The following is a 25,757-nucleotide window of genomic DNA, read 5'->3' on the forward strand; positions in this document are numbered from 1 at the left end:
GCGTGTGTGTGTGTGTGCCTGTGTGTGTGTGTGTGTGTGTGTGTGTGTGTGTGTGTGTGTGTGTGTGTGTGTGTGTGTGTGTGTGTGTGTGTGTGTGTGTGTGTGTGTGTGCGCACGCGCGCACACACGTGTCTGGGGGGGATTTTACCTTTTTAAGATCTGTTGTATATCAGACAAACCTCCTGAGGGCTTTAGCAGGTTAATATAAGGTTTACTGTATATGCTTCCATGCTTACTTCTTACAAGCAATGCTGTTGTTTATCTTTCTGTTTGTTGTTGTTGGCCCCTTGCTGTTTGTTTGTTTGTTGTTGCATGGAAGCTTGTGGACCTCTGCTCAGTAGCAGCATGCCGAAGGTCCCCCCTCCCCCCCACCCCGGTCTTACGTGTTCCTGACCTAAAGAGAACACTAGTGAGCCAATAGTGTCATACCAGAACACTAGTGAACCAATGTGAGGGTGTTTGAACACTACTGGACCAATAGTATTGCACCAGAACATGAGTGGACCAATGGTGTTGGGCCAGAACTTTGGTGAACCAATGGGAGCACAGATTAACTTAATATTTTGGTTCCTGCTGTGGACAAACTAGAAATGCACTAAATAAACTATTTCTAAAGAAGCTAACTGACTGGTTTGTCTTTCTTTTTTTAAACTTCACCATACTAACGCCCATATTTTTAGCTTTTAAGTTAATTATAATTTACCAAGGCAAACCAGGGTAAATGCACACATTCAGATTGAGCAATTTAAAGTCACCAATTTCCTTCAAGCACATGCTTTTGGGACTCTGGGTGGAAACAACAGAAAACGCAAACATAGATTGCTTGATTTAGCACAATTAAAAACTGTATTTGATGTTAGTAAGACTGCAGTGAGATACAGATTTCTGATTGTATTGTTTATTAATGGGATCAGTTCTTTGGGCTTTTTACTGCTTTTTCTTTTTTCTCTCTCTCCCTTGAACAAAACTCATATTTAAGAAATATCGCACAGAAATTAGTCATATTTATATATGTAGTGCTTTTTAAGTTTGAGGGTTTATCCAGAGTAATAAAGACAAGTAACTGATGTTATATTTGTTTTGAGTCGGCAGCTATCTCAAAGAAATCAACCACCAACACTTTATCTGTTGTCAGCTTTGCTGTAGTCATGCTTGAATGTTTCACATTTCAGTTTAATGTTTATTCCAACCAGATGGATGATTTGTATCATATCAAGAGTGCTTGAGCAAAAGAAAGTGGTTTTCTGTATATGCATCCTTTCCACACATTACATATGCTGCTGGTGAACGAGGTGGAGGAGCTATTTTCCGCTGGCATAAATAAAAGAACCGCTCCAGAAATAACTCAGAAATCCTAATAATAGCTAATAAATGAAAGTAGAAGAAATGAGTGTTTGATGCTGCTCATTTTTTCAGGATTTTGAAAGAAGTGTCATATTTGATTTTGAACACTAGATGGAGCTTGATCTTCAGAGCACTGATTCATCTTGTGGGACTACGTATTAGCCAGGACAGAAGATGCTAAAATGTAGTGAGATTGTGAAGTACAAACATTTTATCAAACAATCCAGCACACAGAGTTCTTAACAATCATTTACTTAAATGTGTGTTTGTGTGTGTGTGTGTTTGTTCAAACACAGTCAATTCTCGCCTGATAATTCTTCTAAGAAGGGTATTAAAGTTAGTTTACAAGACATTTCCGTAATAATAAAAATACAACAAGATAAAGTGCAAAAGTCAGATATGAAAAAAAAAAATACCCATATGATGGTTAAAACCAATTGTTTCACATTGCAACAATAAACATTGACTCATTGGTTTAAGGTACAGTGTTCATACTCTATGCGTTCCTAAACGTTTAAATACACATGATACGAAACAGGTTCCCCACTTATGATGATAATTTAGCATTATAACAAGGATTTAATTTCTTTAGTTTCTCGTTTTCCATTTCCAAGTATAGTGTAAAAAAAAAAAAAGCAATAACCCCAGTGGGTGTAGGTAGGACGTCTTGTCTGTAACTCTGTGCTCACAGTGCAGAAGCTGAACCACACTCTCCCTTTGCTCTGGACTTCTATGAAACAATTACATTTTCACTTCCTGCAGCCCTGTGCGAATGTAAACAACCACGCAAACTCACTCAGAACATGTTACACGTTCATAGATACTGTGCTGACACAAGTCCACGCTGTCATATTTACAGTGGTTTCGGCAGCATCCTGCAGCCTGCACTTGCAAAAAAAAAAAAAAATTCGATTTTTGAAGAGGGGAGAATGTGTCAGTCTCCTCCTCCTCTTCTCCTCAGTGCCTGTTTCTCTGCTCTTCTTACATTCTTCTTTTACACATCTTTCAGTCACAGCTACGGTTTTTTTTTTCCTCTTCAAGAATCCATCTGCCATTCTTTTCATGTTCAGTCTAAGTCCCCTTCTTTGACTCCCACTCCTGTGAACCCAGAGATAGCCCGAGGTGAGAATAAAAAAAAGCCCAAAACAAGATTTCTCTATACGTGCGTGCAAACACACACCCGGCAGCAGGTGAGCGTCACACACTTTTTAAGCTTCTCAAAATGCACGCAAACGCATGTTTACCTTTGCCTTCTGCATGACGTTCCCCTTGGAGGAGGCGTAAAGTGACGGAGGACGTTTGCGGAGCTCGACTGCTGCGTTAACGGGCACCGTCTCGTTGTACACCTTTTCAACCTTGCCGCCTTGTGCCTAGAGTCACAGACACACAGAGAAAATATGCAAATGCAGAGGGGAGCAGTCAGATTTTGCTTGTTTGAAGAAATATTTGCTCCACTGGATCATTTCCTGGACGGCAGCAGAGACTTCCTGAAGAAGCTGCAGTGAAGCTGCCTGACAAACCAGACCTTGACTCCTGGAAGCCAAAAGCCTCAAAAAAGCAAAGAAGTCATTCAGATAATACTGTGAAAGCCAGTGGTGCCACATGGTTTGATTTAATTTTTGTACTTTCAATTGATGCGAACAATGTGAAATGGTTTGTATTTTAAGAAACAGTCTTTCCTATGCGAGTTTCTTATGATTCTCAGATCTTCACCTGGAGTCAGCATAACTGAGTGATGTTTTATATGTACGCCAATGATATCGGTTTTATTAGTGGGTCACCACCTCCATCAATGTAGTGTCACTTCATTATATGACCTATAGTGATGTGAAAGACACTTTTTCTTTTGTTTCTTAACAAAAATAGTTTAGGTCACCTCATATGTAGTTGAATACAATACTAAGAGTAAAGTCCAGCTAAAGTTCATAGAAACTTCCAAAATTACTATTGTCACAACCTCTTGTTTCCTGTTAAATGTAATAATAGACACAAATAGCTAACACGTAAGATTGTAGTAAACTCTGGGGACCTTTTCTATAAGCCTCTTTTCAGGTAAAAAAAAACAACCAAACAAACAAAATACTGAATAGTTGCCTTAGATGCATAGATTTTAATATGAAAAAAGAATAAAAATAACTTATGATTTAGACTAAATACCCTAGTCTTAGATACACTTTTGACATAAGTTGTGTTCCTCTGGAATTAAAATAAGATTTGTTCAACCACAGATGGAGGCATTTTGGTCCAAAAAATGATTTAGGTCAGGAAGGTGTTAAAACATTAGGATTGTGAGTTGATTTATAGATTTGTTCAGATTCTCAGTGATCGTGCTGAAGTGATCAAATCAGAATACAACTGATGTTTTGTCGTATACGGAGGCGCTTCAGTGTGAGCTGTATATCAGACGTGTGTCTTTGTGGTGGAAGCCCACCTTGACACTGATCTTGGTGTCAGTAGGAGGACCCAGTGCTCCTCTAGCCAGGGATTTCTTCAGGTTTTCCTTCACTTCTGTCAGTTTGAGCTCCAGCTCCACCCTCGCCTCCTCCTTCTGTTTACAGAGCGACTCCAGCTCGGCTAACCGCTTTTCCACCCCATGACCTGCATACACACACACACACACACACACACACACACACACACACACACACACACACACACACACACACACACACACACACACACACACACACACACACACACACACACACACACACACACACACACACACACACACACACACACACACACACACACACACACACACACACACAATTAGAAGAGTCACAAAACATAATTCAATACAGCGGTGTTTGTACGTGTGTGTGTGTGTGTGTGATACGACTCTGACCTGCACTACTCTTCACCCCGTCCTTCACCTCCTTCTTCTCCCTGCGGAGGCAAATCAGCTCATTCCTGAGTTCCTCCTTTTGCTTCTCCAGTTCCTCTTTCTGCCTCAGGTACCTCCTGGCGTCCTCCTCGGCACGTGTCTTCCCATATCGTCCGTACTGATTCACATCTAAAAGGAGACACACCACAAAACAACCAGAGCCCCGTTGAAACAACTGCGGTACGGTTTCATCGGTTATTCTGTCCACCTCCAACAAGTCTGACCTCAAATCTCAATCATAGAAGGAGTCAGACAGCTGAGGGTAAAAATCCTCCCATGTAATTATTGTGTAGCCAGTGGGATGAAATTCAGAATGAAAAGAAACTCACTGGAGGCGTGTCTCTTGACAGCAGCCTGTTGCTCAGTTTTTTCAGAGTCCCTGCTGGAGAAGGAGGCGTGTCGCCTCACCTGTCCCGGTCTGCTCTCGACTTCACCGTCCTGCAGCCAAGAAGGGTTTCAATTAATTAAACCTCTCTACTTTTGTGCAATTGTAAGATTATTATCTACTTCTCACATCAAACGAGATCAGAAAAAAAACTTGTCTTACTTCAGATTTAACTTTTGCAAGCTGCATTGGAAATAAGACTCATAGTGAGAAATTCGTGGGTTTGAAATCCGCACTGTGTGTGTTTGCATGTTCTCCTCACATGTGTTTCCTCCCACACTCCAAACGCATGCTTGTAAGGTTAATTGCCCATAGATGCGGATTTGTGCGTGTGTGTGTGTGTGTGTGTGTGTGTGTGTGTGTGTGTGTGTGTGTGTGTGTGTGTGTGTGTGTGTGTGTGTGTGTGTGTGTGTTTGTGCTTGTGCTTGTCTGTCTCTGTGTTTGCCCAGTGATGGACTGGTGACCTATCCAGGATGTATCCTGCCTTTGACCTTAGTCAGCTGGGATCAACTTCAGCTTCCTGCAACCCTGAATCTGACAAAGCGGTTTAGAAGATGGATGTTTCAAATCTATAAATTCAGTCAAAAGCTCCACTGTTGGATATTGCATTTTTTTCATGTGCCACAAACATGCCTATATGCAAGTTTTAACAGCATTTGAACATTCATAAACCCTTTATTATTTCCATGTATGTGTTTTATGAACCAAACTCAAAAGGAAAAAAAAGTCAATGATGCTAAACATAGAAAACTATAAAAGCCAATCGGTGGACATTTGGGCCTTTTTAAAGTCTAATTTGAATCCATTGAGTGTTACAGAGAGAAGAGAAGGGAGCAGAAAAAGAAAATCATACATTTAAAGACTTTCTATAATCACGGATCCAAATGAAATTCCCTCACCTCAATACTTTCATAGACTTCATCATACATCCTGGAGTCTATTGAGGTACTACTGGAGGACGCAGCAGTGGTAGTGGCCCATCTGAGAGGGAACCAGAGGCAGATACAAACAAAAGGAGGGTTATGTATATTTCAGGCCTGAAAGTTGGAAAAAGAGATGAGTACATGCGCATAAGGACACCGTGGGAAATGACTCACATGAAGGAGTGTCTGGCGGCGTGCCGTATGTCAGTGAGTGTGTCCACATCGATGTAGTCGTAGTGCAGCTCTTCTGGGAGAATGGCGCTGCCGGTCTCTGCAAACAAAACACCCAGCCAGCGGCCAAGATCCTCAGAGCAGCTGGCCTGATCGACACACACACACACACACACACATACATACACACACAGACACACACGCGCAAACAAACAAACAAACGCACACACAATTTAGCTCGATTTGGAAAAAAAGCAATGTGACCTCACTGTGCATGGTCTGTGAACAGAGTCTTGAAAAAAAAAAAAAATGATTGAATGCCGTGCTGCACCTCTAAGGCTGCCAGTTCGTTGCTTCCCTGCAGGATGCGGAAGGAGAAAGGATGTTTAGGTCCGAGGCCTCCCGGCATCACCTCCGCCCCTTTGAGCGGCACCACAATGACTGGAGGACGCTGGTCCCCGGGGTCCTTCCGCAAATACAGGCGTCCACCTCGAACCACACACCAGCGCTCCTTCCACGAGCCGCTCAGACGCACGCTGAGGTATCCTGTGGTGAGGGCGTGGAAAGCAGGTCTGTTGGGTGTCTTAATACCGAAGACTCCAAAATCCCAAAATAGGCTCATTAGTAGAATTTTTCAGTTGGTTTTAGAGCACCGGAGTACTAGTACACAAAAAAAAAAGTTTTTCAAAACCGTAAAGTGAGAATTTACACAAATCTGACAGCACACCATTTATGATAAAGCCTCCCAGAGGAAAAAAAAAAAAAAACATATTCAAATGTCTGAAAAAAAGTTTTGGGTTTCCCAAACCTGCCAAAATATCCTGTCTCCCACATTACTTCTCTTCAAACAAAGTGACAAACCTGTGGATTCTCAGGCGTTTCCACTGACTTCAGCATTTATGTCTGTACCGTTTCACACAGCTTCGCTTTGAAGTTCCTGCTACTCTGATAGCAATTAGGTTGCAAGCTGTTTGCTATGGCTGAAACTGTTGCATCGCCTGCATACGGGCTGGGGGTGTTTAAAGCAAGGTGGACACTGCATTAAGTGTAGAAGACCAATGGATGAATCGCATATCAAACAGACACACTATGGGATCTGTGCACAAATTAAAAAGCCAGTTGTCTAAAACTGAAAACCTGTTTTCGAGATGCATCAGAAAACCCACCAGTGTACTGACTTGTCACTTGGGCAATAAGATTTAACATTCGTCTAAAACATGTATAAAGTGTATCAAAAAAATAGGAACTTTTGAGTCATTTAATTTTGAGAATAAGTTGCTATTGTCTTCTCTGTGCCTAAAAGGGCTTTTTTTCTGGGTGTTACAAGTTGCCCCCCAAAAAACCCTCCAAAAAAAAACCCCCAATGGCGTCCTCACCACAGCGGGGGTTGTCATGGTGGCCTGATGACGAGGGCAGCTCTCCTGGTAAGGGAGGTTTCCGTTTGGAAAAGGTAATGATTCGATTGATTTTCTTCCCTGCCGCTCGACTCATGGACCCCGTCAGCTCTGAGAAGGCGCCGCGCTTCCCTCGGTCTGCAAGAAAACACACACACCACAGTGAATCCTCAGAACCCCCCTGATGCTTCATCAGGAAAGAGGCCCAATCAATAACACACATATCTATCTATCTATCTATCTATCTATATAAACATTCACGTAATAACCCTTAATTTTAAAGATGTTTCTTCACATTTTCAGTCCAAACTGGTTCAGTCTGAATGTACCAGGTCCTGCAGAGCTGTTCCCATCCCTCTTCCTGTGATGTCAGTGGGAAACAATCGCAGGAAGACGATAGGACGGATGTCATATCTGCTTGTGCCTCACTTCCTGTCTTTTCCTCTCTCTCATGTCTCTTTAGGTTTAGAGCCGCTCGGTGAGTAAACAGGTAGTTACAACACGCGTGTTTGACCTATTTTTTCACCTCTCATCATGGATCCCTAAGCTTTTCTTTCCGGATTTTGTAGATGTGTGTGTGCATGCACTGCAAGCATTATAGGTTCTTCCCTTATAATCAGGATGTTTTTAGAAAGTGAGATCATTACAACCACGTTTCACTTCCCTCTGAGCACAATTTGAAGGATACGACTCAGTTTCCACATTTCTAAACAGTTCTTCTATTTTTGGGGGTATTTCATGGAATTATATTCACATAACTATGTTTGGTGTTATGGATTAGACACCTACAATTATGTGTGGACTTAAAACTATGCCACTGCGTGACAATTATTGTTTTTATACTGTTTTTATTAAACACATCACTAATTAATATTCTCCAGACATGAACTGTTACTAGTTTTAAAAAGTAGCATCAACATTTTATCTCGATTAGCATTAGCGTCTTTCTTTTTCCCCCCCTTTTTTGTCTGATTTTCTCTATTAACCTTAGTCTATTTTTAATTATCCTCCTAATTGAATTCCATTTATTTAATTGTTTTTTTTAAACAGCTTCTGTATGGTGCCGCTTGTTTGGTTTAGTAGTTTTAATTTACTTTCCTTTTTTTTTTTCCCTGATGATTTAGTGCAGAGACGGGTAACTTTGATCACTACGACATCTGCAAAACTTCATCCCTGCTACCAGAGGGCCAAATTATGATCCAGAACCTCAAAGACAAGGATTTATGAGTATTATAAAAGCCAATTTATTCAAAATGATTACTTTTGTGTTTCTGCTTTTGATAAAAATGTATGCCATTGATATTTTAACTGTTACTCACTCATGTGAAGTGACTTCAACTGAGACTAAAATGATTATCATCATTACCTAGGCCAATTTAAAATAAAAGAAAGTGTCACGTGAAGTTCTAAACTTCCCCCAAAAAGTACATTTCTCTCTGAAATACACGACAGAAAATGTCTACGTCATTTTTCTCCCATCTTACTGTGAGCAGACTACGTTGCTGTTGCTATTATGGCCAAATCTGACGTAACAGCTCAGAGTGTCCACGGCAGCAACCTGCACTTGTAGTGCTTCTCTTAGATGGAACACGGGAGAGTTGCGAGCTGTGTCTCTCAGCACGCTCCAATAAAGCAACCGCAACAAGGGAAAGTCAATTATTACAACTTAATCAATATCTGCTTTTAAGGTTACACCTACTGAGTGTGTCTGTGGTGTCTCGCCCTGCTCCGTCCGCAGTGGGCCGACTCTCTGCCGTCGGCCCGCTGTCTGAGTCCGACGCCTGTCTGTCGGACTGCAGCACCTGGAAAACATAATGTACAGGATTTTTTTTTTTTTTTTTTTATTACCAAGTGAAGTGAAGAGACACAAATCAACCCAAAATGTCTATCCAGCTTTTTCAAATAAGCTCACTGGCCGAAAATACCCCCAAAATCTTAGGCAATACTTTTTGGCCTGTGTTGGTAAAACTATGAAACCACGAGAGGGTGGCGCTGCCATGTCATCATGCATTCAATGCGCTCGGGACACGAAGCTCTTTGAAAATGAGCCAGCTCAGCAACCACGATAATGTCACCTCACTCGCTGCTTGTAAACTAGCAGCCAAAGGAACACTTGTGTCATGCGTGGGCTGAAAGAGGTGACGTCAGCACCAATGAAATGTAAAAAAAAAAAAAAAGAGTAGTGTATAGATTCAGAAAGATATAAATTACACAAGTCCGTTTCAGTAAAGTGAACTCAGGCGTAACTCGAGCAAAACTGCAGCGGCGGTTCAGAGGGTAGATTCAAGGACTGCGGGTGTGATTTTTAACGACTTCCACGGGCTGACGTTCAAAGACGTGCGGAGACCGTTGCGCACCTTGTCGAGCTCCAGCTTCCTCTGTATGATGGGAGAAGTGGATCCCTCCAGCAATTCACTGTTGCTGCACTGGCTGCCAACATCGTGGACCACCTTGACCCAGAAAAGAAGAAAGACACCTTTCATTTCAGACACATCCTTGTTGCCATGTGACTTCTCCCATGTTTTCCTGTCTCAGCCACCAGAATTCTGAGGCAGTGAGTGAAACGTACCTTGAGCCAGCGCTGGGCCTGTTCTTTACTCTGAACCGCCAGGACGAGAGCTTCGCCTCCAGGCAGCGAGAAGCGCAGCTCGTGCCTCTTCTTGCGGCCTTCCTTCGGGACGTAGATGACGTTGCAGAGGTTCAGCGGGAGCTCTGTGTGGGGAGAACTCTCTTTGATGCTCTTGTAACACTATAAAAGAAGATGGAGGGAGTGAGACGCAGAATGAGAAGGACGGTATAAAGTGACTCGCTTTAAATTACCAATAAAATGCTGCATCTACCGACCTGCAGTTTATTGTCACGGACCACGACGAGTTGTTTCGCCCACTGGCCGAAGCGTTTCTTTCTGAGCAGGAAGGCGCAGATGCGGCAGTCTCTGACCGGTCCGTCGGCGCTCTCCTCTGCCGTCCACCTCTGAGGGGGATCCCGCCCCTTGGCCTCCTCATCCTCCTCTTCGTATGATTCATACGAGCTGCTCAGAGCATCTGAGTCATTATCTGAGTCAAAACAAAGACACGAATGAAGAATTCACAAAGCATTTTTGGGGAAAATATCTGATTCACAAGCAAAGCACGTTTCCGTTTCCAGTCATGCGATCAAGTTAAAAGCAATGGGAGGGATGCGCCAGTGACTCACAGGAGTTTTTGGGAGGTCCGTTGAGTCTGGTGGTTGGGTAGTTATCGTCGGCGTCCTCGTAGTAGGCATCCTCCACAGAGTTCCGAGAAGCTGCGGGAGTTAGCCAAGAAACGGCAAGGTTGAATATTTGTGAAACCTGACGCTCAGGAGCCACATGCAGATCTTATCTCCAGTTTTTCCTGTAGCTTTTACAAAATAATGAGTGAATGGAGTCCAGTTATACAGCAGTTTAAAAGCATTTGATATGATCTGACCGAATGTTTTGGGTCTTCCAGACACAACCTCAGACCTGCTCAGGGACCCACATTGGTGACTCATTCACCAGACAACTTACGAGCTGCTTCCCCTCACCTGTAGGCCACCGCAATTTGACAGAGTGCGACATGACAAATGCGGGTTTTGGGAATTAAAAAAAAAAACATTTTCTCAAGTCAAATAAGCATCACATTCAAATAAATCACATGGCTTTCAATGTATGCCATAGAAGTGGATTTTTTAAACCTGGCCCTTAGTAAACTAGCCAAGGATAATCTTTAAGCTTAAAGATTGTATACATTTTGAAGAGAGCTGCTAATTATTTGCTAATTGTTTGTGTTGTTCATTCCCTAGATACAGCTGGCAGTTTTCCTCAGTTATTCTCAAAACTAACTCTAAACGAGCGTTAGTAAACCAATTAATTATATCGTATTGTATTGAAATCTGCACGCTTGTGCTGTTTTTATTAATCATTTTCTGAATGTTTAGCAATTTAATTGGCTGTAACACATATAGAGGCATCCTTGAGCAAGACTCTGAACCCGATGGGAGTGTGAATGTGTGTGAATGGGTAATGTGATTAACAGTTTAAAGCACTATATATGTGAAATCCATTTACCATTAACCATTACTGAGTGCATGTATTACTGACTGGTGGTGAAGTACTGTGTCGTAGAGCCGGGATCGAGAGGAACGGCCTCTTCGTAGTAGTCATCAGGAAGCGGGGTGGTAGGCAGAGGCGGGGGGGTGTCGGTCGGTGTCTGAAGAAACAAGGGTGGAGAAAAGATGAGCACTGTTGTTTCAAGAGATTAAAATATACTTGCACGTAGATGATGCCGTCTCAAGACTTACAGATTTATTGCACTGAGTCTTCTCGTCTTCATCGATGTGCTCTTTCTGGTCCAATGGAGATGCACTGAGCATGTGCAAATCACAGTCTGTTTGATAAACAGAGTATTAACAATATAATATACAATCGCAGTCAAGTGCACAGACTGAATTGGTTTCAGGATGTTTGTAAGGTCCACTAACCAAAATCGTCAAACAGGGACTCTACAAAACTGGTGCCGTTGCCATAGAGACAGCTGTTCATGTAGACATCTGATCCATTGACTGTGAATAAACAAACAAGTTCGTGGTCACAACAAGCAGGATCAGGGTCAGGGTTTAGATTCTGACCTGCACTGAACGAGGATTAACGGTGGAGTACAGAGACATGACAGATACAGTAGGTGAGGTACCATTAAGTAACTAGTCTGAATCATCTGCATTTCAATATATTACGTGTTAATACACAACAGCTATGATGTGCAAACTAGGGTTAAATCCTAAATATGAGACATTAGATATCTTATAAGTGAGGTTTTTTTTAAGTCTAATATGTTTAAAAATATATTTATTGCATGGAATTTGACGATTAATCATTTTTGTAAGAGTAAGGACAACCCGGTCTTGCTCGATTCCAACGCTCACCTTTCTCTGACCTTGCCTCATTATCCTCTTTACACTTTACTTTTCATGATCCTCTTACATTAATCCTTTCATCCTCAACGACTTCCTGTATTCCTTCCGATAAACAAAGATCGACTGTAAAGACCGCCGTAAGATTTGATGTCACACAGGCTACAGTTTGTTGTCTCCCTCATATTTTGTACAATCTCAGCCACAGTCTGGCTGTCTGATGATAAAGCTTCCCTGTTGCAAATAGATAAGCAAGAAAGGAATCCTTGGCGATATTGTCTTTGGCTGAATCAGTGCAGGTGTCAAACTGAATCAACATGAAGCAGATTAAAGCTGAAGAAACTGCCAGCATGCTCAGGTACTTTCCTCTCCACAGAGCTCATAGCTGCATTTTTTTACTCTGATGTACACTTCCTTGAATACATTTGGATTTTTAAATTCCTTTTGCTCCTCTTTGTGGATATGATAGCCCTTTGAGGTGGAAATCTTACCATGGATGTAAATGAGCCTGTTCATGTAAGGCCTGATTCAATGACACAGTAAAGAAACAGTTTGACTTTGTTGTGTCAGCTGTAAAAACACCTTCAGCAGGAGAGCAATTATGCATCATGATCAGCGATTATTGTATTTGCACCTCAGGGGACTAATATGCTTGACTTATGTGCACTGCACATCTATATCTGGGACTTTCTGCTTTACCTGACAGTGACTCCAGGATGTTACGTATGGAGGCCATTTTTTCAGCAGTGGCGGGACTGACGGTCTCGTGGTCCAACAGCTTGAGCAGAGAGCTCAGCTCCGTCACCAGTCGCTCCATCACAACTGGAAAACACACCGGAAAATAGATTGTGTGATTTCATGTAATCCTGAAAAGGCTCGGACTTCTGACGGGTCTATCCCAGCTGATCATAGACATAAGGCTTGTTACACTCTCGACGGGTCATCAGTCCATCACAGAGACAGAAATGTACAAACATTCACTCCGACGGGTGATTTAGAGTCAACCATTAACCTCGCATACATGTCTTTGGAATGTGGGAAGGGTATGTGAATGAAACCCCTGCACACATAGAAGCAGAATATGTAAACACACAGAAACGTCCCAACCCAGAGTCTGTCTCCTAATTGCAAAACTACCGTGTCTTACTGCTAAAAGCTTCTACCATTGCAAAAGTGTGTATGCGAGACAAACAATCTGTGCACATGCATGCACAGTCAGAGCAAAAGTGAGTGTCAACTACCCGAGCAACAGCTGACACTGAAGAGATGCTTAACATGCGCTCATATGACTCCATTCATTTACTTGACCTCAGAGCAGCCGGCCTGTTTAGTGCTTCAAGTCTTCAGTCTAAAGTCAACACACCATCTCATACTGTATTCAGTCTGACTTTCCTCACAGACATTTTCTGCTTTCTTTAACCGTTTAACTGTTTTCATGTTCAACTCTGACATCCTGTGAGAGTCTCAGTCTGTGCGCCTGTATGTGTGTGTGTGTGTGTCAGTTTTGTTGCCCTTGACATTGTTCCAAATGCCCTGACACACTCACACATCCTGCCTGTTCAGCGCCGACAAAGAGGGGAGGGAAGGGGGAGAGGGCGAGAGCTGGAGAGAGGAGAAGAGGGCAGGAAGCTCGCTTCCCAAAAGGAAATGAAGAAAAGTTTCACTAGAGATAGGACGGTATGTGGTTACCAAACTGTATCCAGTGCTCATTGGGTTTATTTCATGGTTTGTTACAGTTTAAAGCATACAGCCCTCCCAATGGGGACCACACTTAACTAAATGTTTTGAGTTATCAATTATTATTTGCTTATTAAAGTATTTCTCAGAGCGTTAAGCAGGTCATAAATATCAGTTGGAGTTCTAAAGTAGCAAGTTCTGCAACTCGGTTTCGCTGAAAGGTTTTATTGTCTCATAATGACCCGCATGTGTTTTCATGTGGCTTTTTTCCATCTCTGCCAATGTAGTACGTTGGGGAAACATGTAATTGGTTTTGGCATCAAAATCAGCAAATGTACAACGGAATTCCACCCAAATGGCAAAAAAAAGGAAGTTTAAGGACACTTTAGGGGCTATGCTGGAAAGTAAACATCGGTTATATTAAGAAATATTCTCCAGGAACAAATTTGGGCACACGTTCTACTTTTTTCCAGGCTATAAGCACTGTAACAGCTTGTCTTAATCCTATTATCATATTAGGAAAAATCACTCCAATGTGCCATGGTTAGGAAATGTGTCTTCCTTTATGATGCAGTTCAAGTGGCAAGTTTGCAAAAATTGTGAATAAACATCAGCAGCAGCTGAAATACAGAAACAACTCAACGGTTTGGGAATACGTTTCAAAACAAGCTCAAAACAGCCTCTTTTTCAGTGTGTGAAGACCGAGAGAGCGAGCGAGAGAAAAGACCTCTCTCTTCTCCACAAGTCTCTTCCGCACACCCCTCACCCGGACAATACTCTATTGTCTCTGCAAAGGCCAAAATTAGATGACCACAATGCTCCGCAAGACCAGAGCAAACAATCGCATTGTCAGAGGTAGAAACCCCAACCAAAAAAACAAAACAGGAACGAACACGAACACACACACACACACACACACACACACACACACACACACACACACACACACACACACACACACACACACACACACACACACACACACACACACACACACACACACACACACACACACACACACACTATGTGAGGGGTGTGGTGCAACACAGCTGCATCGTCTCGATCCATGGGCATTCGGAGTGGAAGGATATATCTCAAGCAGCTGTGCGTGTGTGTGCGTGTGTGTGTGTGTGTGTTGCAGCTGTGGTTTCCTGTCCTTGCTGTCAACAGACGCGATCTCCACTCTCTCCTCCATCCTTCGCCTCTCCAGCCTCTCGCCTGTCTTCATACCCCCACCCCAATTCCTCAACATCCCACTTCTATCACTGCAAACTCTCCTTCAATGTCATGCTCGCATGCTTGTTTTTGAATTTCTTTTGCTTCAAGATCTGCTTGTCAGTGGATGGGAACTCAAATTACAGATGTCTTGTACTTTACTGCTGGCAACTCAGACTAAAAACAAACAACAAAGACTCTTTGTAGTCGCAGTGTAAATAAAGGCAATAGTGGAGTTGATGGGAAATTCAGAGACGGCCTTTGGTCTATTTTCTGATTCCTGAAGTCTAACTTTACAGTGGAGCCCATCATCGCATTTGCTGCCTCTTTCTCTCGCACCACTTTGGAGCTCTCTTCGGGGACCGGAGGGTTCAGAGGCTGAGGATCAGCTGTTCTGGCGGCTTGTGGTCGGTCTCACCCACAGAGGGATCTTTGTAACCCCTCATTCCACACACACACACACACACACACACACACACACACACACACACACACACACACACACACACACACACACACACACACACACACACACACACACACACACACACACACACACACACACACACACACACACACACACACACACACACACACAGTTAGTCATACCTCAGAGGACTTCACACATATACATTATCGGTATGTGATTTTAAATCTCCTTCTTTCAGACAAAACCTCATAATGTTGGCACACTTACATACATACATGCCCTTTGAAGACATTGCATAGATTTAATAAAATGTCCTCCAAATTGATTTAACATAACTACTACTTGCCTAATAACAACTTTTACCTTCACATTTGTCACACTATAAAACATGTCTAGTAAAAACAATTCAACCATGTTGTATCGGGGACATCATTACTTGATACATTACTTGACTCACTAAACTCTCAGGGAGCCCACACTCTCGCAGTAAACTTGTCTCTATAGAGCCCTATCTGATAAACACGAGAAAGAATGTGTTGTGTGTGTGTGTGTGTGCGTGCTTTGACATACATTTTTGTGTCTCTGTGGTCAGCCATCATGATGAGAATCAGTCATGAGACGCGGGCCATGCGACTCCTATTTGAACTGGTTCAGCATGTTTGGTTGCAGAACAAAACAACTGCTGCTCCTCACTGTTCATCGCCCAACACATAAAAAAAAAAAAAAAACCTTCGTGGCGAGTGGAGTGAAAGAGGAGAGATACTTTTGACCTTCTGATCCAAAGCATTCAAATGCCATCCATTATAACCCATCAACAAAAGACTCAAACCTCACACTCAACTTGCCCTTCCAGTCCAAACAATTGTAAAAGTCTTTATTAACAAACGGCAGGAAGGATTACAAAAGTATTTTCCATTAGTGCGTACTCTCTTTTTCTTCAAAAACTTAAACAGTAAGGACAATGTCTGAAGAAAGTAAAGTTTCAATCTTCCAATGTCTACAAAGATGTTATTTTTTCCCTCTAGGACAGGCATCCTGCCTTTTCCACTCTTACAGAGTCTGAGGTCTATCTTCTCGTTCTCTTCCAGTTCATTCTTTCTCCCCGTGCCTCAACCCTCTCACATCCTCTCTTTTTAACTCCTTTCCCCCCCACACGTCTGCTTCGGTGGCTTCTCCACACACCGCCTCTCTTCAGACGGGGGGTCAGAGTTCAAGTCTCTGCGGCTTCAGCAGCTCCCACTGAGACAAAAGTCTTCTTCAGAGGCCCAGCATCCACCAATTCATATTTTGCTCATGACAACAGTGGACTGTGTCACTGTTCGCCCGGGGTAAGAGTTCAGTCAAACGCTTAAAAAAAAAAAAAAAAAAGTACAGAGCCAAGCTGGCAAGATGCTTAAAAAGAAACAGCTGGGCGAAAACAGTCCAAGAATTCTCTTTTCCACATTCTTTTAGTATCTTATCGCTTTCCACTGATAGTCGGCGATGAGAAGACACACGAAGCAAGAATGGTGCGACACCGGCTCAGGCGTTGCGGCGCAGCGGGGAGTTTGACGTTCCAACCCAGACTGCTGCAGTGTTTCTTCAGGTATGCAGCCACAGGTAAGAGGAAACCACCATGTGGAGGCCACATGCCCAATTGATGTAACTTCGCGAGGAACCGCCGATGCAAAACAATCCAGTTGCAGCTCAACATTTTGTGGAATATGACCAATCGTGTGCTCCACTAGCTCCTAATGAGGAGAGGAGTGAAGCTGGAGTTGTTTAGCCTGAGTGTAAAAAAAACAAAAATGTGCATAAAGTAATGCTTGGTGGTTTCAAGGGTCTACTGGTCTGAAAAGAATTAGGGTGATATCCCCCACCCCACTTACAGCCACCCAGAGATGACTGCAGCTTTTCCAGGGACTGATACATTGGCGACGAGGTCAAGACGTGATCCCAGGCCCTTCCTGTTGGGTTCGGGGACTGCTGTCGCCACATCTGCTTCATCTCCACCTCCCAGCGAAGTACAAAAAAAAAAAAAAAAACCACTTGTTTTACTGGATTACCCTTGCAGAAGTCGTAAATCCAGTAGATTCGCCCACTCTCACTTTTAACAGCGGAAATGCTTTTGTTGATGAAAGTGGTTATTTCGTTGTGTGAACTGTTGCTTGAAATTAAATAGCGAGAAAGTTCGGCTCTTTCTGACCGTGCACGATAGTGGAAAGATGTGGTTTGTGGACTGATGGTTGGGATAAATAGTAGAAGAGAAGGGGAAGGGAAATGCAAAGGGACCAAGGCAGAGGTCAAGGCTAGTTAATTATCCAACAGAGAGTTGGTATGCCAGTGTGCGAGCCTAAAAAAAGCGATTAATTTTTCAACGTTCACAAACTGGGTTCCATTCAACTCGAAACAAAATCAGTTTCCTCTGAAATTAAGTTTTTTTTTTTTTTTTTTTTTTAAACACTTGATGACATGAAAATGTTTTTGTTGTCTTCAGTTCTCATTGCAGCTGCTAAAAAACTGCCAAGACCTCAATCTTAATTTACCCCCTCTCCCCCCCCCCACACACACACACACACACACACACACACACACACACACACACACACACACACACACACACACACACACACACACACACACACACACACACACACACACACACACACACACACAGTGAGAACATTTAGTGTAATAGCATACAGCTTGTTTGATTATGTACAACCTACTTTGCGTCAACGTGTTTCCCTCCGGTAAATATCCAGACACAGTCTGACATGTCATGATTGCAAAAAGCACTTAGTAAATAATACAACTCATGAAAGCTGCATCGCTTTCGGGGCGGGGTGGCAGATTAATAAGGTTGGCGGAGAGCAGGAAGGCACATGTCTGAATGGAGGCCGTGGATTCATAAATGCTACTTGTGTTTCCCACACAAGCCAAAGACATTCATGTGTGAGTGATTAGTGACTATAAATTGGATGAACATGGGGGTATTTGTGATTCTTCTGTGCGTAGGACAAGTGACCAGTACAGGCTTTTCACTGCCTTTCACCCATAATCAGCTGGGATAGTCTTCAGGTTTCATAAGACACAGAGAAAATAAAAATATGGGCGTGTTTCACTATGACGCTATAAAAAAAAAAAAGTGTATAACCAAATGTATTCACACTATTTTCTTTTGTGACATTTAATACATTTTGTGCAATCACATATATATCCAATATTCCTATACACACACTCACATCCCTCCCAAAAATATACACCATTTGATGTTAATAAATAAATAAATTATATCTTATGAAAATATAGTTATACAAGAAAATATATAATCTATGTTTAATTAGACCCAAACATACTTATCAACACACACACACACACACACACACACACACACACACACACACACACACACACACACACACACACACACACACACACACACCTCATATATCTGACTCATATGCCTGAAAAGGGGGAGGAAGAAGTAAACTTATCAAATCCTACCTCTTTATCAATATTTAATAGTTATATATTATAATTATCTTTCTGTATTAAAAAGTGCATTTTGTATGTAAATATAACAGTAAGAATGGCACCTAATATATAAATGTATATATACATATATACAATATTGACACATATACATATGTATCACATATATATAAATATACACACACACTCACATATATGAACACAAAATGATAATGATAGTGAAGTGGTGAGTAAATTACCCTGCAAAAGGTACATTCAAGATTTCGTCATTTGGAAGAACACACTTCCTAAACTAATTAATGGACTGCACGCTCACACACAGTTTGATTCTTTTTAAACGGCTTTTGGTGCAGAGTTTGCATGTTCTACATCTTCATGCATGGCTTTTATCCCGGTAACCAGGCCTCCTCCATTGGTCCAAAACAATGCAATCAAAATTAATTTAATCCAAAAATGCCCATATAGGAGTAATATCTGTTCTATAATTCTTGGGACGTATATTTCAAAACAAACTGTGCCTTCGCTTCATAATAATTTATTTTCTAAGAATTAAATCTCTCTCCCTCTCTCTCTCTGTTTGGACCGCTCATTGGTTAACCTCAGATAAGCGCATGTGATCCTGGTTTGGCTCACTCCTCCATCACCTGGTGCGCCATAACACAGCTTCCTGCGTCCCGCGGCCTTTCAGACAGACTGTCCACTGTCCGTCCAGCCGCTGCCGCTGCGGCTGCTTCTCTCCCTCCAGCAGCGCAGCTTCCAACAGGGCGCTTCTGTGTTGGCATCGGGTTGCGTCAGATGACGTCACGCTACCTGAGGACACCTCCATCCACTCACGAGCCGGGGCGACGTCACGTTACGCGGAGAAAGCGCGAGGCGCTTTATTTACTCCAAACTGAAATGTTTACTAAACAAAATCCAGCTTTCTCATAACAAATTGTATTTGTTTGTTTTTTTTTGTTTTGCTTTAATTGCAACAAATGTCACGTCGCTGTAACCAGGCTCGAGGTCTCACGGTGATGTTTGGGTACTTTTAATTGTGTTTTGGATTTGTTTGCTTAATTTCACCACGTGTTGTATGGGTTGTTGGGTCACGCTGAAGTCTTTTATCTCCACTTTTATATTCTCACTCGGTTGCTGGTACTCAAGATGTTTGTCATGAAAGAGGCTGTAACTCACCACTCTGCCGCTTAGAGTCCATGCTGTCTGGACGCTTTCAGTCCTCCGCCAGACTTGTTGTTTTCAGCTTTAATTCTCCTGTTTGTTCTGTGTAGAAGTTGTCAACATGAGAGTTTTGTTCTCCACAGACTCAGCAGGGCTGTGACTCTCCCTCCGAGCGGCCAAGTGAGTCAGAGTGGCCGCTACAATCCTCAGTGAGAGCCGGTGGGTTGTTCATCCCTCTGGAGCTCCGCAGGGTCCTAGTGCGAGCCCAATTCTGGTCCAAAGAATCTCATGAAAAAGGTCAAAAAGGTCCCACTGAGGAAGATGTCATGCATGGAAACCTCCAGTTTATGGGTGGCATATAAAACCAGAAGCGGAATATATGAAGCATATTTTCGTTTAGTTTTTTTTTCTATTATTATTCCAACTTGCACTGTGGATTTGGTTCATTTTCCACACTGGATGGCCTTCATGCTGTAGAAAGGATTCAAACTTGGCCCCAAAAAGTGCATCTCATCCATCTTGTTCCATTATTTTGTCTTATTTTACGGTTTTATCTTACATAGTATTGATACTGTCCCTCAATAAAGTGAAATATCATTGTTTTGTCAGTAATTCTACAACCTTCTGAAAAATTATAATTTTTTAACTCATATTTAGAATAACTTAACTTTATATTGTCATGACTTATAAGGCAAATTTAAAGACGTTCTTGAAAGTAAATGTTTAATGTATGGAATAGTAAAGTATTGATAATAATGGGAAAAGGCCTTTTTTTATTTTACAAGAGTCATACAAGAATCACTCAAATCAAAAAAAGAAAAAAAAATTCACCTTGTGACAATTCCATGGCAACAAAACACTATTTAATTTGATATAATGAAGTTTCACAGTTTGAATTAACATTTTGGAAAATATTTTATTATGCTATATTCTCATTTAAAATATATTCTTTCCATTTGTAAGATTTTATATATTTACTTTTGCTGGAATGGGGGCCTTCAGGTACAAAATAACCTGCAAATATTTTAGAAAGAGTAACATTTAAAAAAAGAACTACTCAACACAAAATTACTGTATAGCTAAAAAACTGTTAGGAAAATCCACCATTTCACAACACTGTCCACAACTTCTTATTATACAGGCAGTGACTCAAGGACACCTCCAACAGAAAGTTCAGGTCTGGGACTGATGAGCCGCCAATTTACACGTAGAAATATACGTAAACAATGATGCAACAAGTATAAAGCAGTGAGTCATTTATTCACAAATTGCAGTGACAGACATGAGACATATGTACAATCATACATGTTAACTTAAAGAAACCAAAATAAGTTAGTTGGTTGTTTAAAATGCATTAAATGTGATTTATTAGTGCAACCTGGTAACACACACACACACACACACACACGTGCGCACACACTGCTACAACACACACGTTTGCATGGTTTCAGTCCCAATATAAAAAGAACATTATTACACCTATTACATTCCGTTACAAATCCTGCAAAGTAACATCTCATTCACCACCATCATATTCTCTCTAAACATTCCCATTGTGACACCCGTCAGCTGTTTGTTTTTGTATTCGCTTTTTTTTTTCTTTTTCACATTTCTTCAATATTATGACCCAACTTCTATGGGAATCCTTTTTCAGTCAATTGCTGAAATTGTGTGTGTATACACACACACACACACACACACACGAGAAATTTTGTGATGTTCCTTGAGTGCAGCTCAAAGTATGGGCAGACAAAAACCTGCTTCAATAAAATATTTTGGGTGTGTAGTAGAAAAACTACATTTCTGAACTTAATATCCCCGAGGTCAATCACAAAGCTCTTCATTCACATCATGTTCCCAAACACACCACACTGGACTGCACGTGTTCCTTTCGTCAGAACAAAAGAAGCGTTAACACTGATATGGCTTCAAAAAAACCTGACATCAAAATAATACATATTTTAAAAAAACAAAGCTTGAAAAGAGCAAAAGAAAACCTTTGGCTTTCACTGTTTGCACAATTTCAAATCACTGTGTGTATCTCTAATGCTGCGAGTCACACAGTGTTTATTCACCCGTCATGTCAACTCACTGAGAAACAGTGTCGGACTAAAACTGGTGTTTCCTGCACTCTTGGCAAAATTGTCAGTTATTCTAACTATGGTTTCACTGATTTTGGTACAATTTACTGCAAGGGTTTGGTCATGATAGTACCGCCATCTGCTGTTCACAGAGAGAGACGCAGCCAAACACGTCACCTGTCGTGTCTCTTGCAGCCTCAGGTCAGCTCTCTGCCCCTCTTGCGTCTGACTGAGTTTGCATGTATTGCTTAAGAACAGTGGCAGGCCTACTGTTCTGTGCTGCCACTGTAAAGGAAGAATAACTTCTGCTTTATTCAGCTACTTCGCCAGAATCAAGCAGCGGCAACCGAGAGTCAGTAAACCGAAGTGGGAGTTGCAGTTCAGTGCACACTGCTGCTGATGGTGTTGGTGGTGGAGGACCTGGCCTGGAACCGACCACTCAGGAGGCTTTTCCTCAGAAGAGTCGGACCTGTTTCTTCAGCTCATTCTTCTTCCACTGAGCGAGCCGGTCGAAGGCCGACATGGCCATGCCGAAGACTCTGTAAAACTCCTCAGGCGAGAGGTGACGCTGTGAGGGAGGAGAGAAGGGAGGTGCAGGTCAGAAAACATTCGCTAAGACTTTTAAGTATTGAAAACACGTTCCAGTGGAATTCCAATAGTAACCAAGTTATTCTATTCTATTGTAAGCAATCTGATGTGAAGAACTTGGGCTGATAAAACATCTGTCCGGCTTTCAAGGTGTATAACACCTGCACCAAGTTCTGTATGCGACTCTTTTCTGAGTTTTCCTTTCAGACCAATGTGCGGATGTGTTTGGTAAAAGCGGAGTTTGAAGTAGAGTCTGGTGAATGACTTCGGTCTTGTCCGAGCTCACCTCCAGTCTGGCTCGATCCACATCGCTGGGGAGACGCTGCTGCCCTCTGACTGACACCACCAAAGCTTCATATGGGTAAATCTAGCAGAGAGAGCAGATTTGTAAATCAAGGAACTTTTGATCTTTAATGTGAAACAGCAGGAGAATAGACGTGACTCAAATTATCCTTCATGATAAGTCATTATATTGAAATATTCTCTTTAAATCGTCTGTCACCATTTAGTGGGAAATCATCGGAAGCTTTAAGAAAACATTTGAGAAGTTTTACATTCAAATTCCGTGCAAATATGACATAATAATAAAAAAATATAGATTTAGATATGCAATATTACAGCCAGAGCTAATTCCCATCTTCCCTTCCTTGGCTTGATAATTGACCAAGTTTAGTTAAATATTGTGGATTTCAGAGCAGAAAAAAAGTACTACCAGCTGAAATCTAAGATGCTGAAGTGCTAAAGTGCATCAGATAAATTGATAAACATCATGAATCTGATGAGCAGAGATTGTGAGGGGAAAAAAAAAAGGTTGTTTCATCGACCATGAACATGTTTGTACTTTCAAAAGGTGTCGGTTTAATTGGAAGAAAAAAAATGAGTCACAGTGTTATAAAGTGTGTTTCATAGCCTGCCTTGCAGATCTACCATTCAGTGCAAAAACAAGCAACAACTCATTCTCATCTGTTAGTCATCGATCCAGAAATTCACTCCTGGCTAAGAAACAAAGCTCTTTAGTTTGGCCAGCCGTGTCTTACCTTGTATTCTGAAACACAAAAGAGAGAAAAAAAGATATGCCGCATTACGAAATGTTTGCAGGCTTTCACTGATATTCTTGTTTCATTAAATTAGACACACTGAATAACACCGAGAGACGAGGCAAATCAACAAGGACAAAAGAAGGAAGTGTCGAGTCAGCAGATTTGTAAATAGGCTTACCTCTGATCTGCCAATTAACTGCATTACTGCTGTCATACTGGTAATAATCTGCACCTGCACTCCCGGGCTGCTGGAGAACAACAAGAACACTTCAGAAAAAACATAGACAAAAAAAGATCAATTTCATCTTCCTTAAGGAAAGTAAACAGAAATCCGAAATCAGTGAAGTGTGTTGTCCAACAATTCATCCCACTGATAAATTGACAGGGCCCTGCTTCTTTTTTCTTCTTCTTCTTCTTCTTTTTTTTTTTTTTAACTCTGCCTTACTAGGAGAAAACAGATACAGATGGTTTTCGGGTTCAGTGGCAGATGAAGGACTTGGTCATCTGTTACAGTTTAGTGAATGGCTGCATCTCATCCGGGGTCTGGCTCTATTCCTTTCAGTTTTCATCACTTCAGAGGATAGTATACATGTATTTCTGAGAACATTTATTGGAACTATACATTTTATTTTCTGATATGTTCTCATGAGGTTGATTCTCCATGTGTGACACTGTGAGCTCTTGCCTTTCTATTGTTTTTACAGTTCTTTTTCCATTGTATTGAAGGTATAGGCATAACTCACAGAATTATCTCTGGTTTTAATCCCACTAATATATGTTTTCTTTTTTTTGCCATGCAACATCATTCAAGAAGGAAATAATCTGGTTTGGTATCAAATTTAATGGCACTGGTACAGCTAATAATTGATCAACTGAACACAAATCTTCTTTTAGTTTGCAGCTTGTAAACCTCGTCAGGATAAATCCTCATTGTACCGTCTCAAGCAGATGGGTCTTAAATAACGCAGGATGTTGTGTCTCTGTCACACAGCGTGATAAGTGGCATTACAGACACTCCAGGTTTTTGTCCCACAAACATGAAAGAAACTGTGACTGCTTACCCGGTTTACTCCAGTTTTGCCGTAACCTGGCAGTGAGGACGATTTGGCAATGTATGAGTCTGGAAGAACAAACGCAACAACACAATACCATAAACAAACAAGCAAAACAAACTTTGGCGGACACATTTAAACTATGAGACATTTAAACTATAAGAAGTAAAGTTGTTTTTTTTGTTTATCAACATTACTTTCCAACATCAAAATGATGAATGTATTTATATTCATTAAAATATGACCGAAAATCTCCAATACATTTCATTTAAAACTCATTTTGAATAGAGTTTTTGTCCGAGGAAAGAGTTCTGACTTTTTGGTCGAAAAAACAGGATATGATGCCTTCATATCACTTTTATTGACCACAGTTTCATCAAATTTGTTTAATAAAAGCTTTCTACATTTTGTAATACCTATATCTTATGTATATAATATATTTTAAAATGTAATCTTATAACAGCTATTTATCGCAAATTGGGCTCAAACTGCTTCGGACCTTGGTGCAGAAGCACTAATGTTCTCATATGTTCCTCATATATGCCATTTATTGTACTGGAAACGCCTACATTTATATAAGTCTGATGTATGGGCTATATGTCACGTTTATTTCAATATATTGATCATGAAAAAAAATCCTGCATTTAAGTTTTGGTACATTAATTACAAGTCATCATGGGAGCATCACTGTTGAGGAACCAATCACATTCACATTGTATTTGATAATTAAACGTATATTCCATGCAGACTGACAGCATCTCATCAATACGTTTCTGTGAAACAGGGAGGGACGGGAAAGCATGGAATCCACCTCTGTCCTACAATTTATTAAAAAATATTACAACTAAGAAGCAGTTTCTGTCATTCAATACAAAAACTCAAAAGCAGGAGCGTTCATTGCCATTTGCTCTTGTTTAATTTCAAGGCCATTACCTCCTCACTAAAGGACTGATCACACACAGCGGAAAAACACGTCAGAACACTGACGGATTTGTTATTTAGTCAAAGTAATAGACTGAAGACA

The 25,757-nt window shown here is 41.4% G+C and overlaps 2 protein-coding genes across 2 annotated transcripts in view; both read right to left on the reverse strand.

Annotated features, from left to right (window-relative positions):
- Positions 1-1,580: 1,580 nt before the first annotated feature.
- Positions 1,581-20,127, reverse strand: LOC308139752 (actin filament-associated protein 1-like 1). The gene is made up of 19 exons (XM_080509269.1): positions 19,988-20,127; positions 12,715-12,837; positions 11,587-11,667; positions 11,407-11,492; positions 11,207-11,315; positions 10,300-10,389; positions 9,949-10,160; positions 9,674-9,853; positions 9,462-9,554; positions 8,804-8,906; positions 7,087-7,242; positions 6,042-6,256; positions 5,714-5,859; positions 5,516-5,597; positions 4,561-4,669; positions 4,193-4,360; positions 3,776-3,942; positions 2,589-2,714; positions 1,581-2,442 (listed from the first exon to the last, which is right to left on the reverse strand). The coding sequence occupies exons 1-19, from the start codon at positions 20,007-20,009 to the stop codon at positions 2,416-2,418; spliced, it is 2,295 nt and encodes a 764-aa protein (XP_080365395.1). The 5' UTR covers positions 20,010-20,127; the 3' UTR covers positions 1,581-2,415.
- A 2,380-nt stretch (positions 20,128-22,507) lies between these two features.
- The window catches only part of LOC308139888 (actin-binding LIM protein 3-like), a gene marked incomplete at its 3' end in the record, with an annotated part of 45,543 nt that continues 42,293 nt past the window's right edge, over positions 22,508-25,757 (reverse strand). The window contains exons 19-23 of the mRNA XM_080509473.1: positions 24,743-24,801; positions 23,860-23,929; positions 23,679-23,686; positions 22,928-23,008; positions 22,508-22,621 (exon numbers count right to left, since the gene is read on the reverse strand). Coding sequence (XP_080365599.1) covers positions 22,508-22,621; positions 22,928-23,008; positions 23,679-23,686; positions 23,860-23,929; positions 24,743-24,801 — 332 coding nt within the window. The remainder of the gene's footprint in view (positions 22,622-22,927; positions 23,009-23,678; positions 23,687-23,859; positions 23,930-24,742; positions 24,802-25,757) is intronic.

The sequence above is a fragment of the Blennius ocellaris genome (genome assembly GCF_963422515.1).
Source record: "Blennius ocellaris genome assembly, chromosome: 14".
Classification (NCBI taxonomy): Eukaryota; Metazoa; Chordata; class Actinopteri; order Blenniiformes; family Blenniidae; genus Blennius; species Blennius ocellaris.

Excerpts from the sequence above, each read along its gene's own strand:
- LOC308139752 (XM_080509269.1), bottom strand. The coding sequence starts at position 20,009 with ATGGACTCTAAGCGGCAGAGTG. Across the intron at positions 9,555-9,673 it reads AGGCCCAGCGCTGGCTCAAG|GTGGTCCACGATGTTGGCAG; the intron begins GTACGTTTCACT and ends TTCTGGGTCAAG. Across the intron at positions 2,715-3,775 it reads ACACCAAGATCAGTGTCAAG|GCACAAGGCGGCAAGGTTGA; the intron begins GTGGGCTTCCAC and ends CTGTGACTCTAG.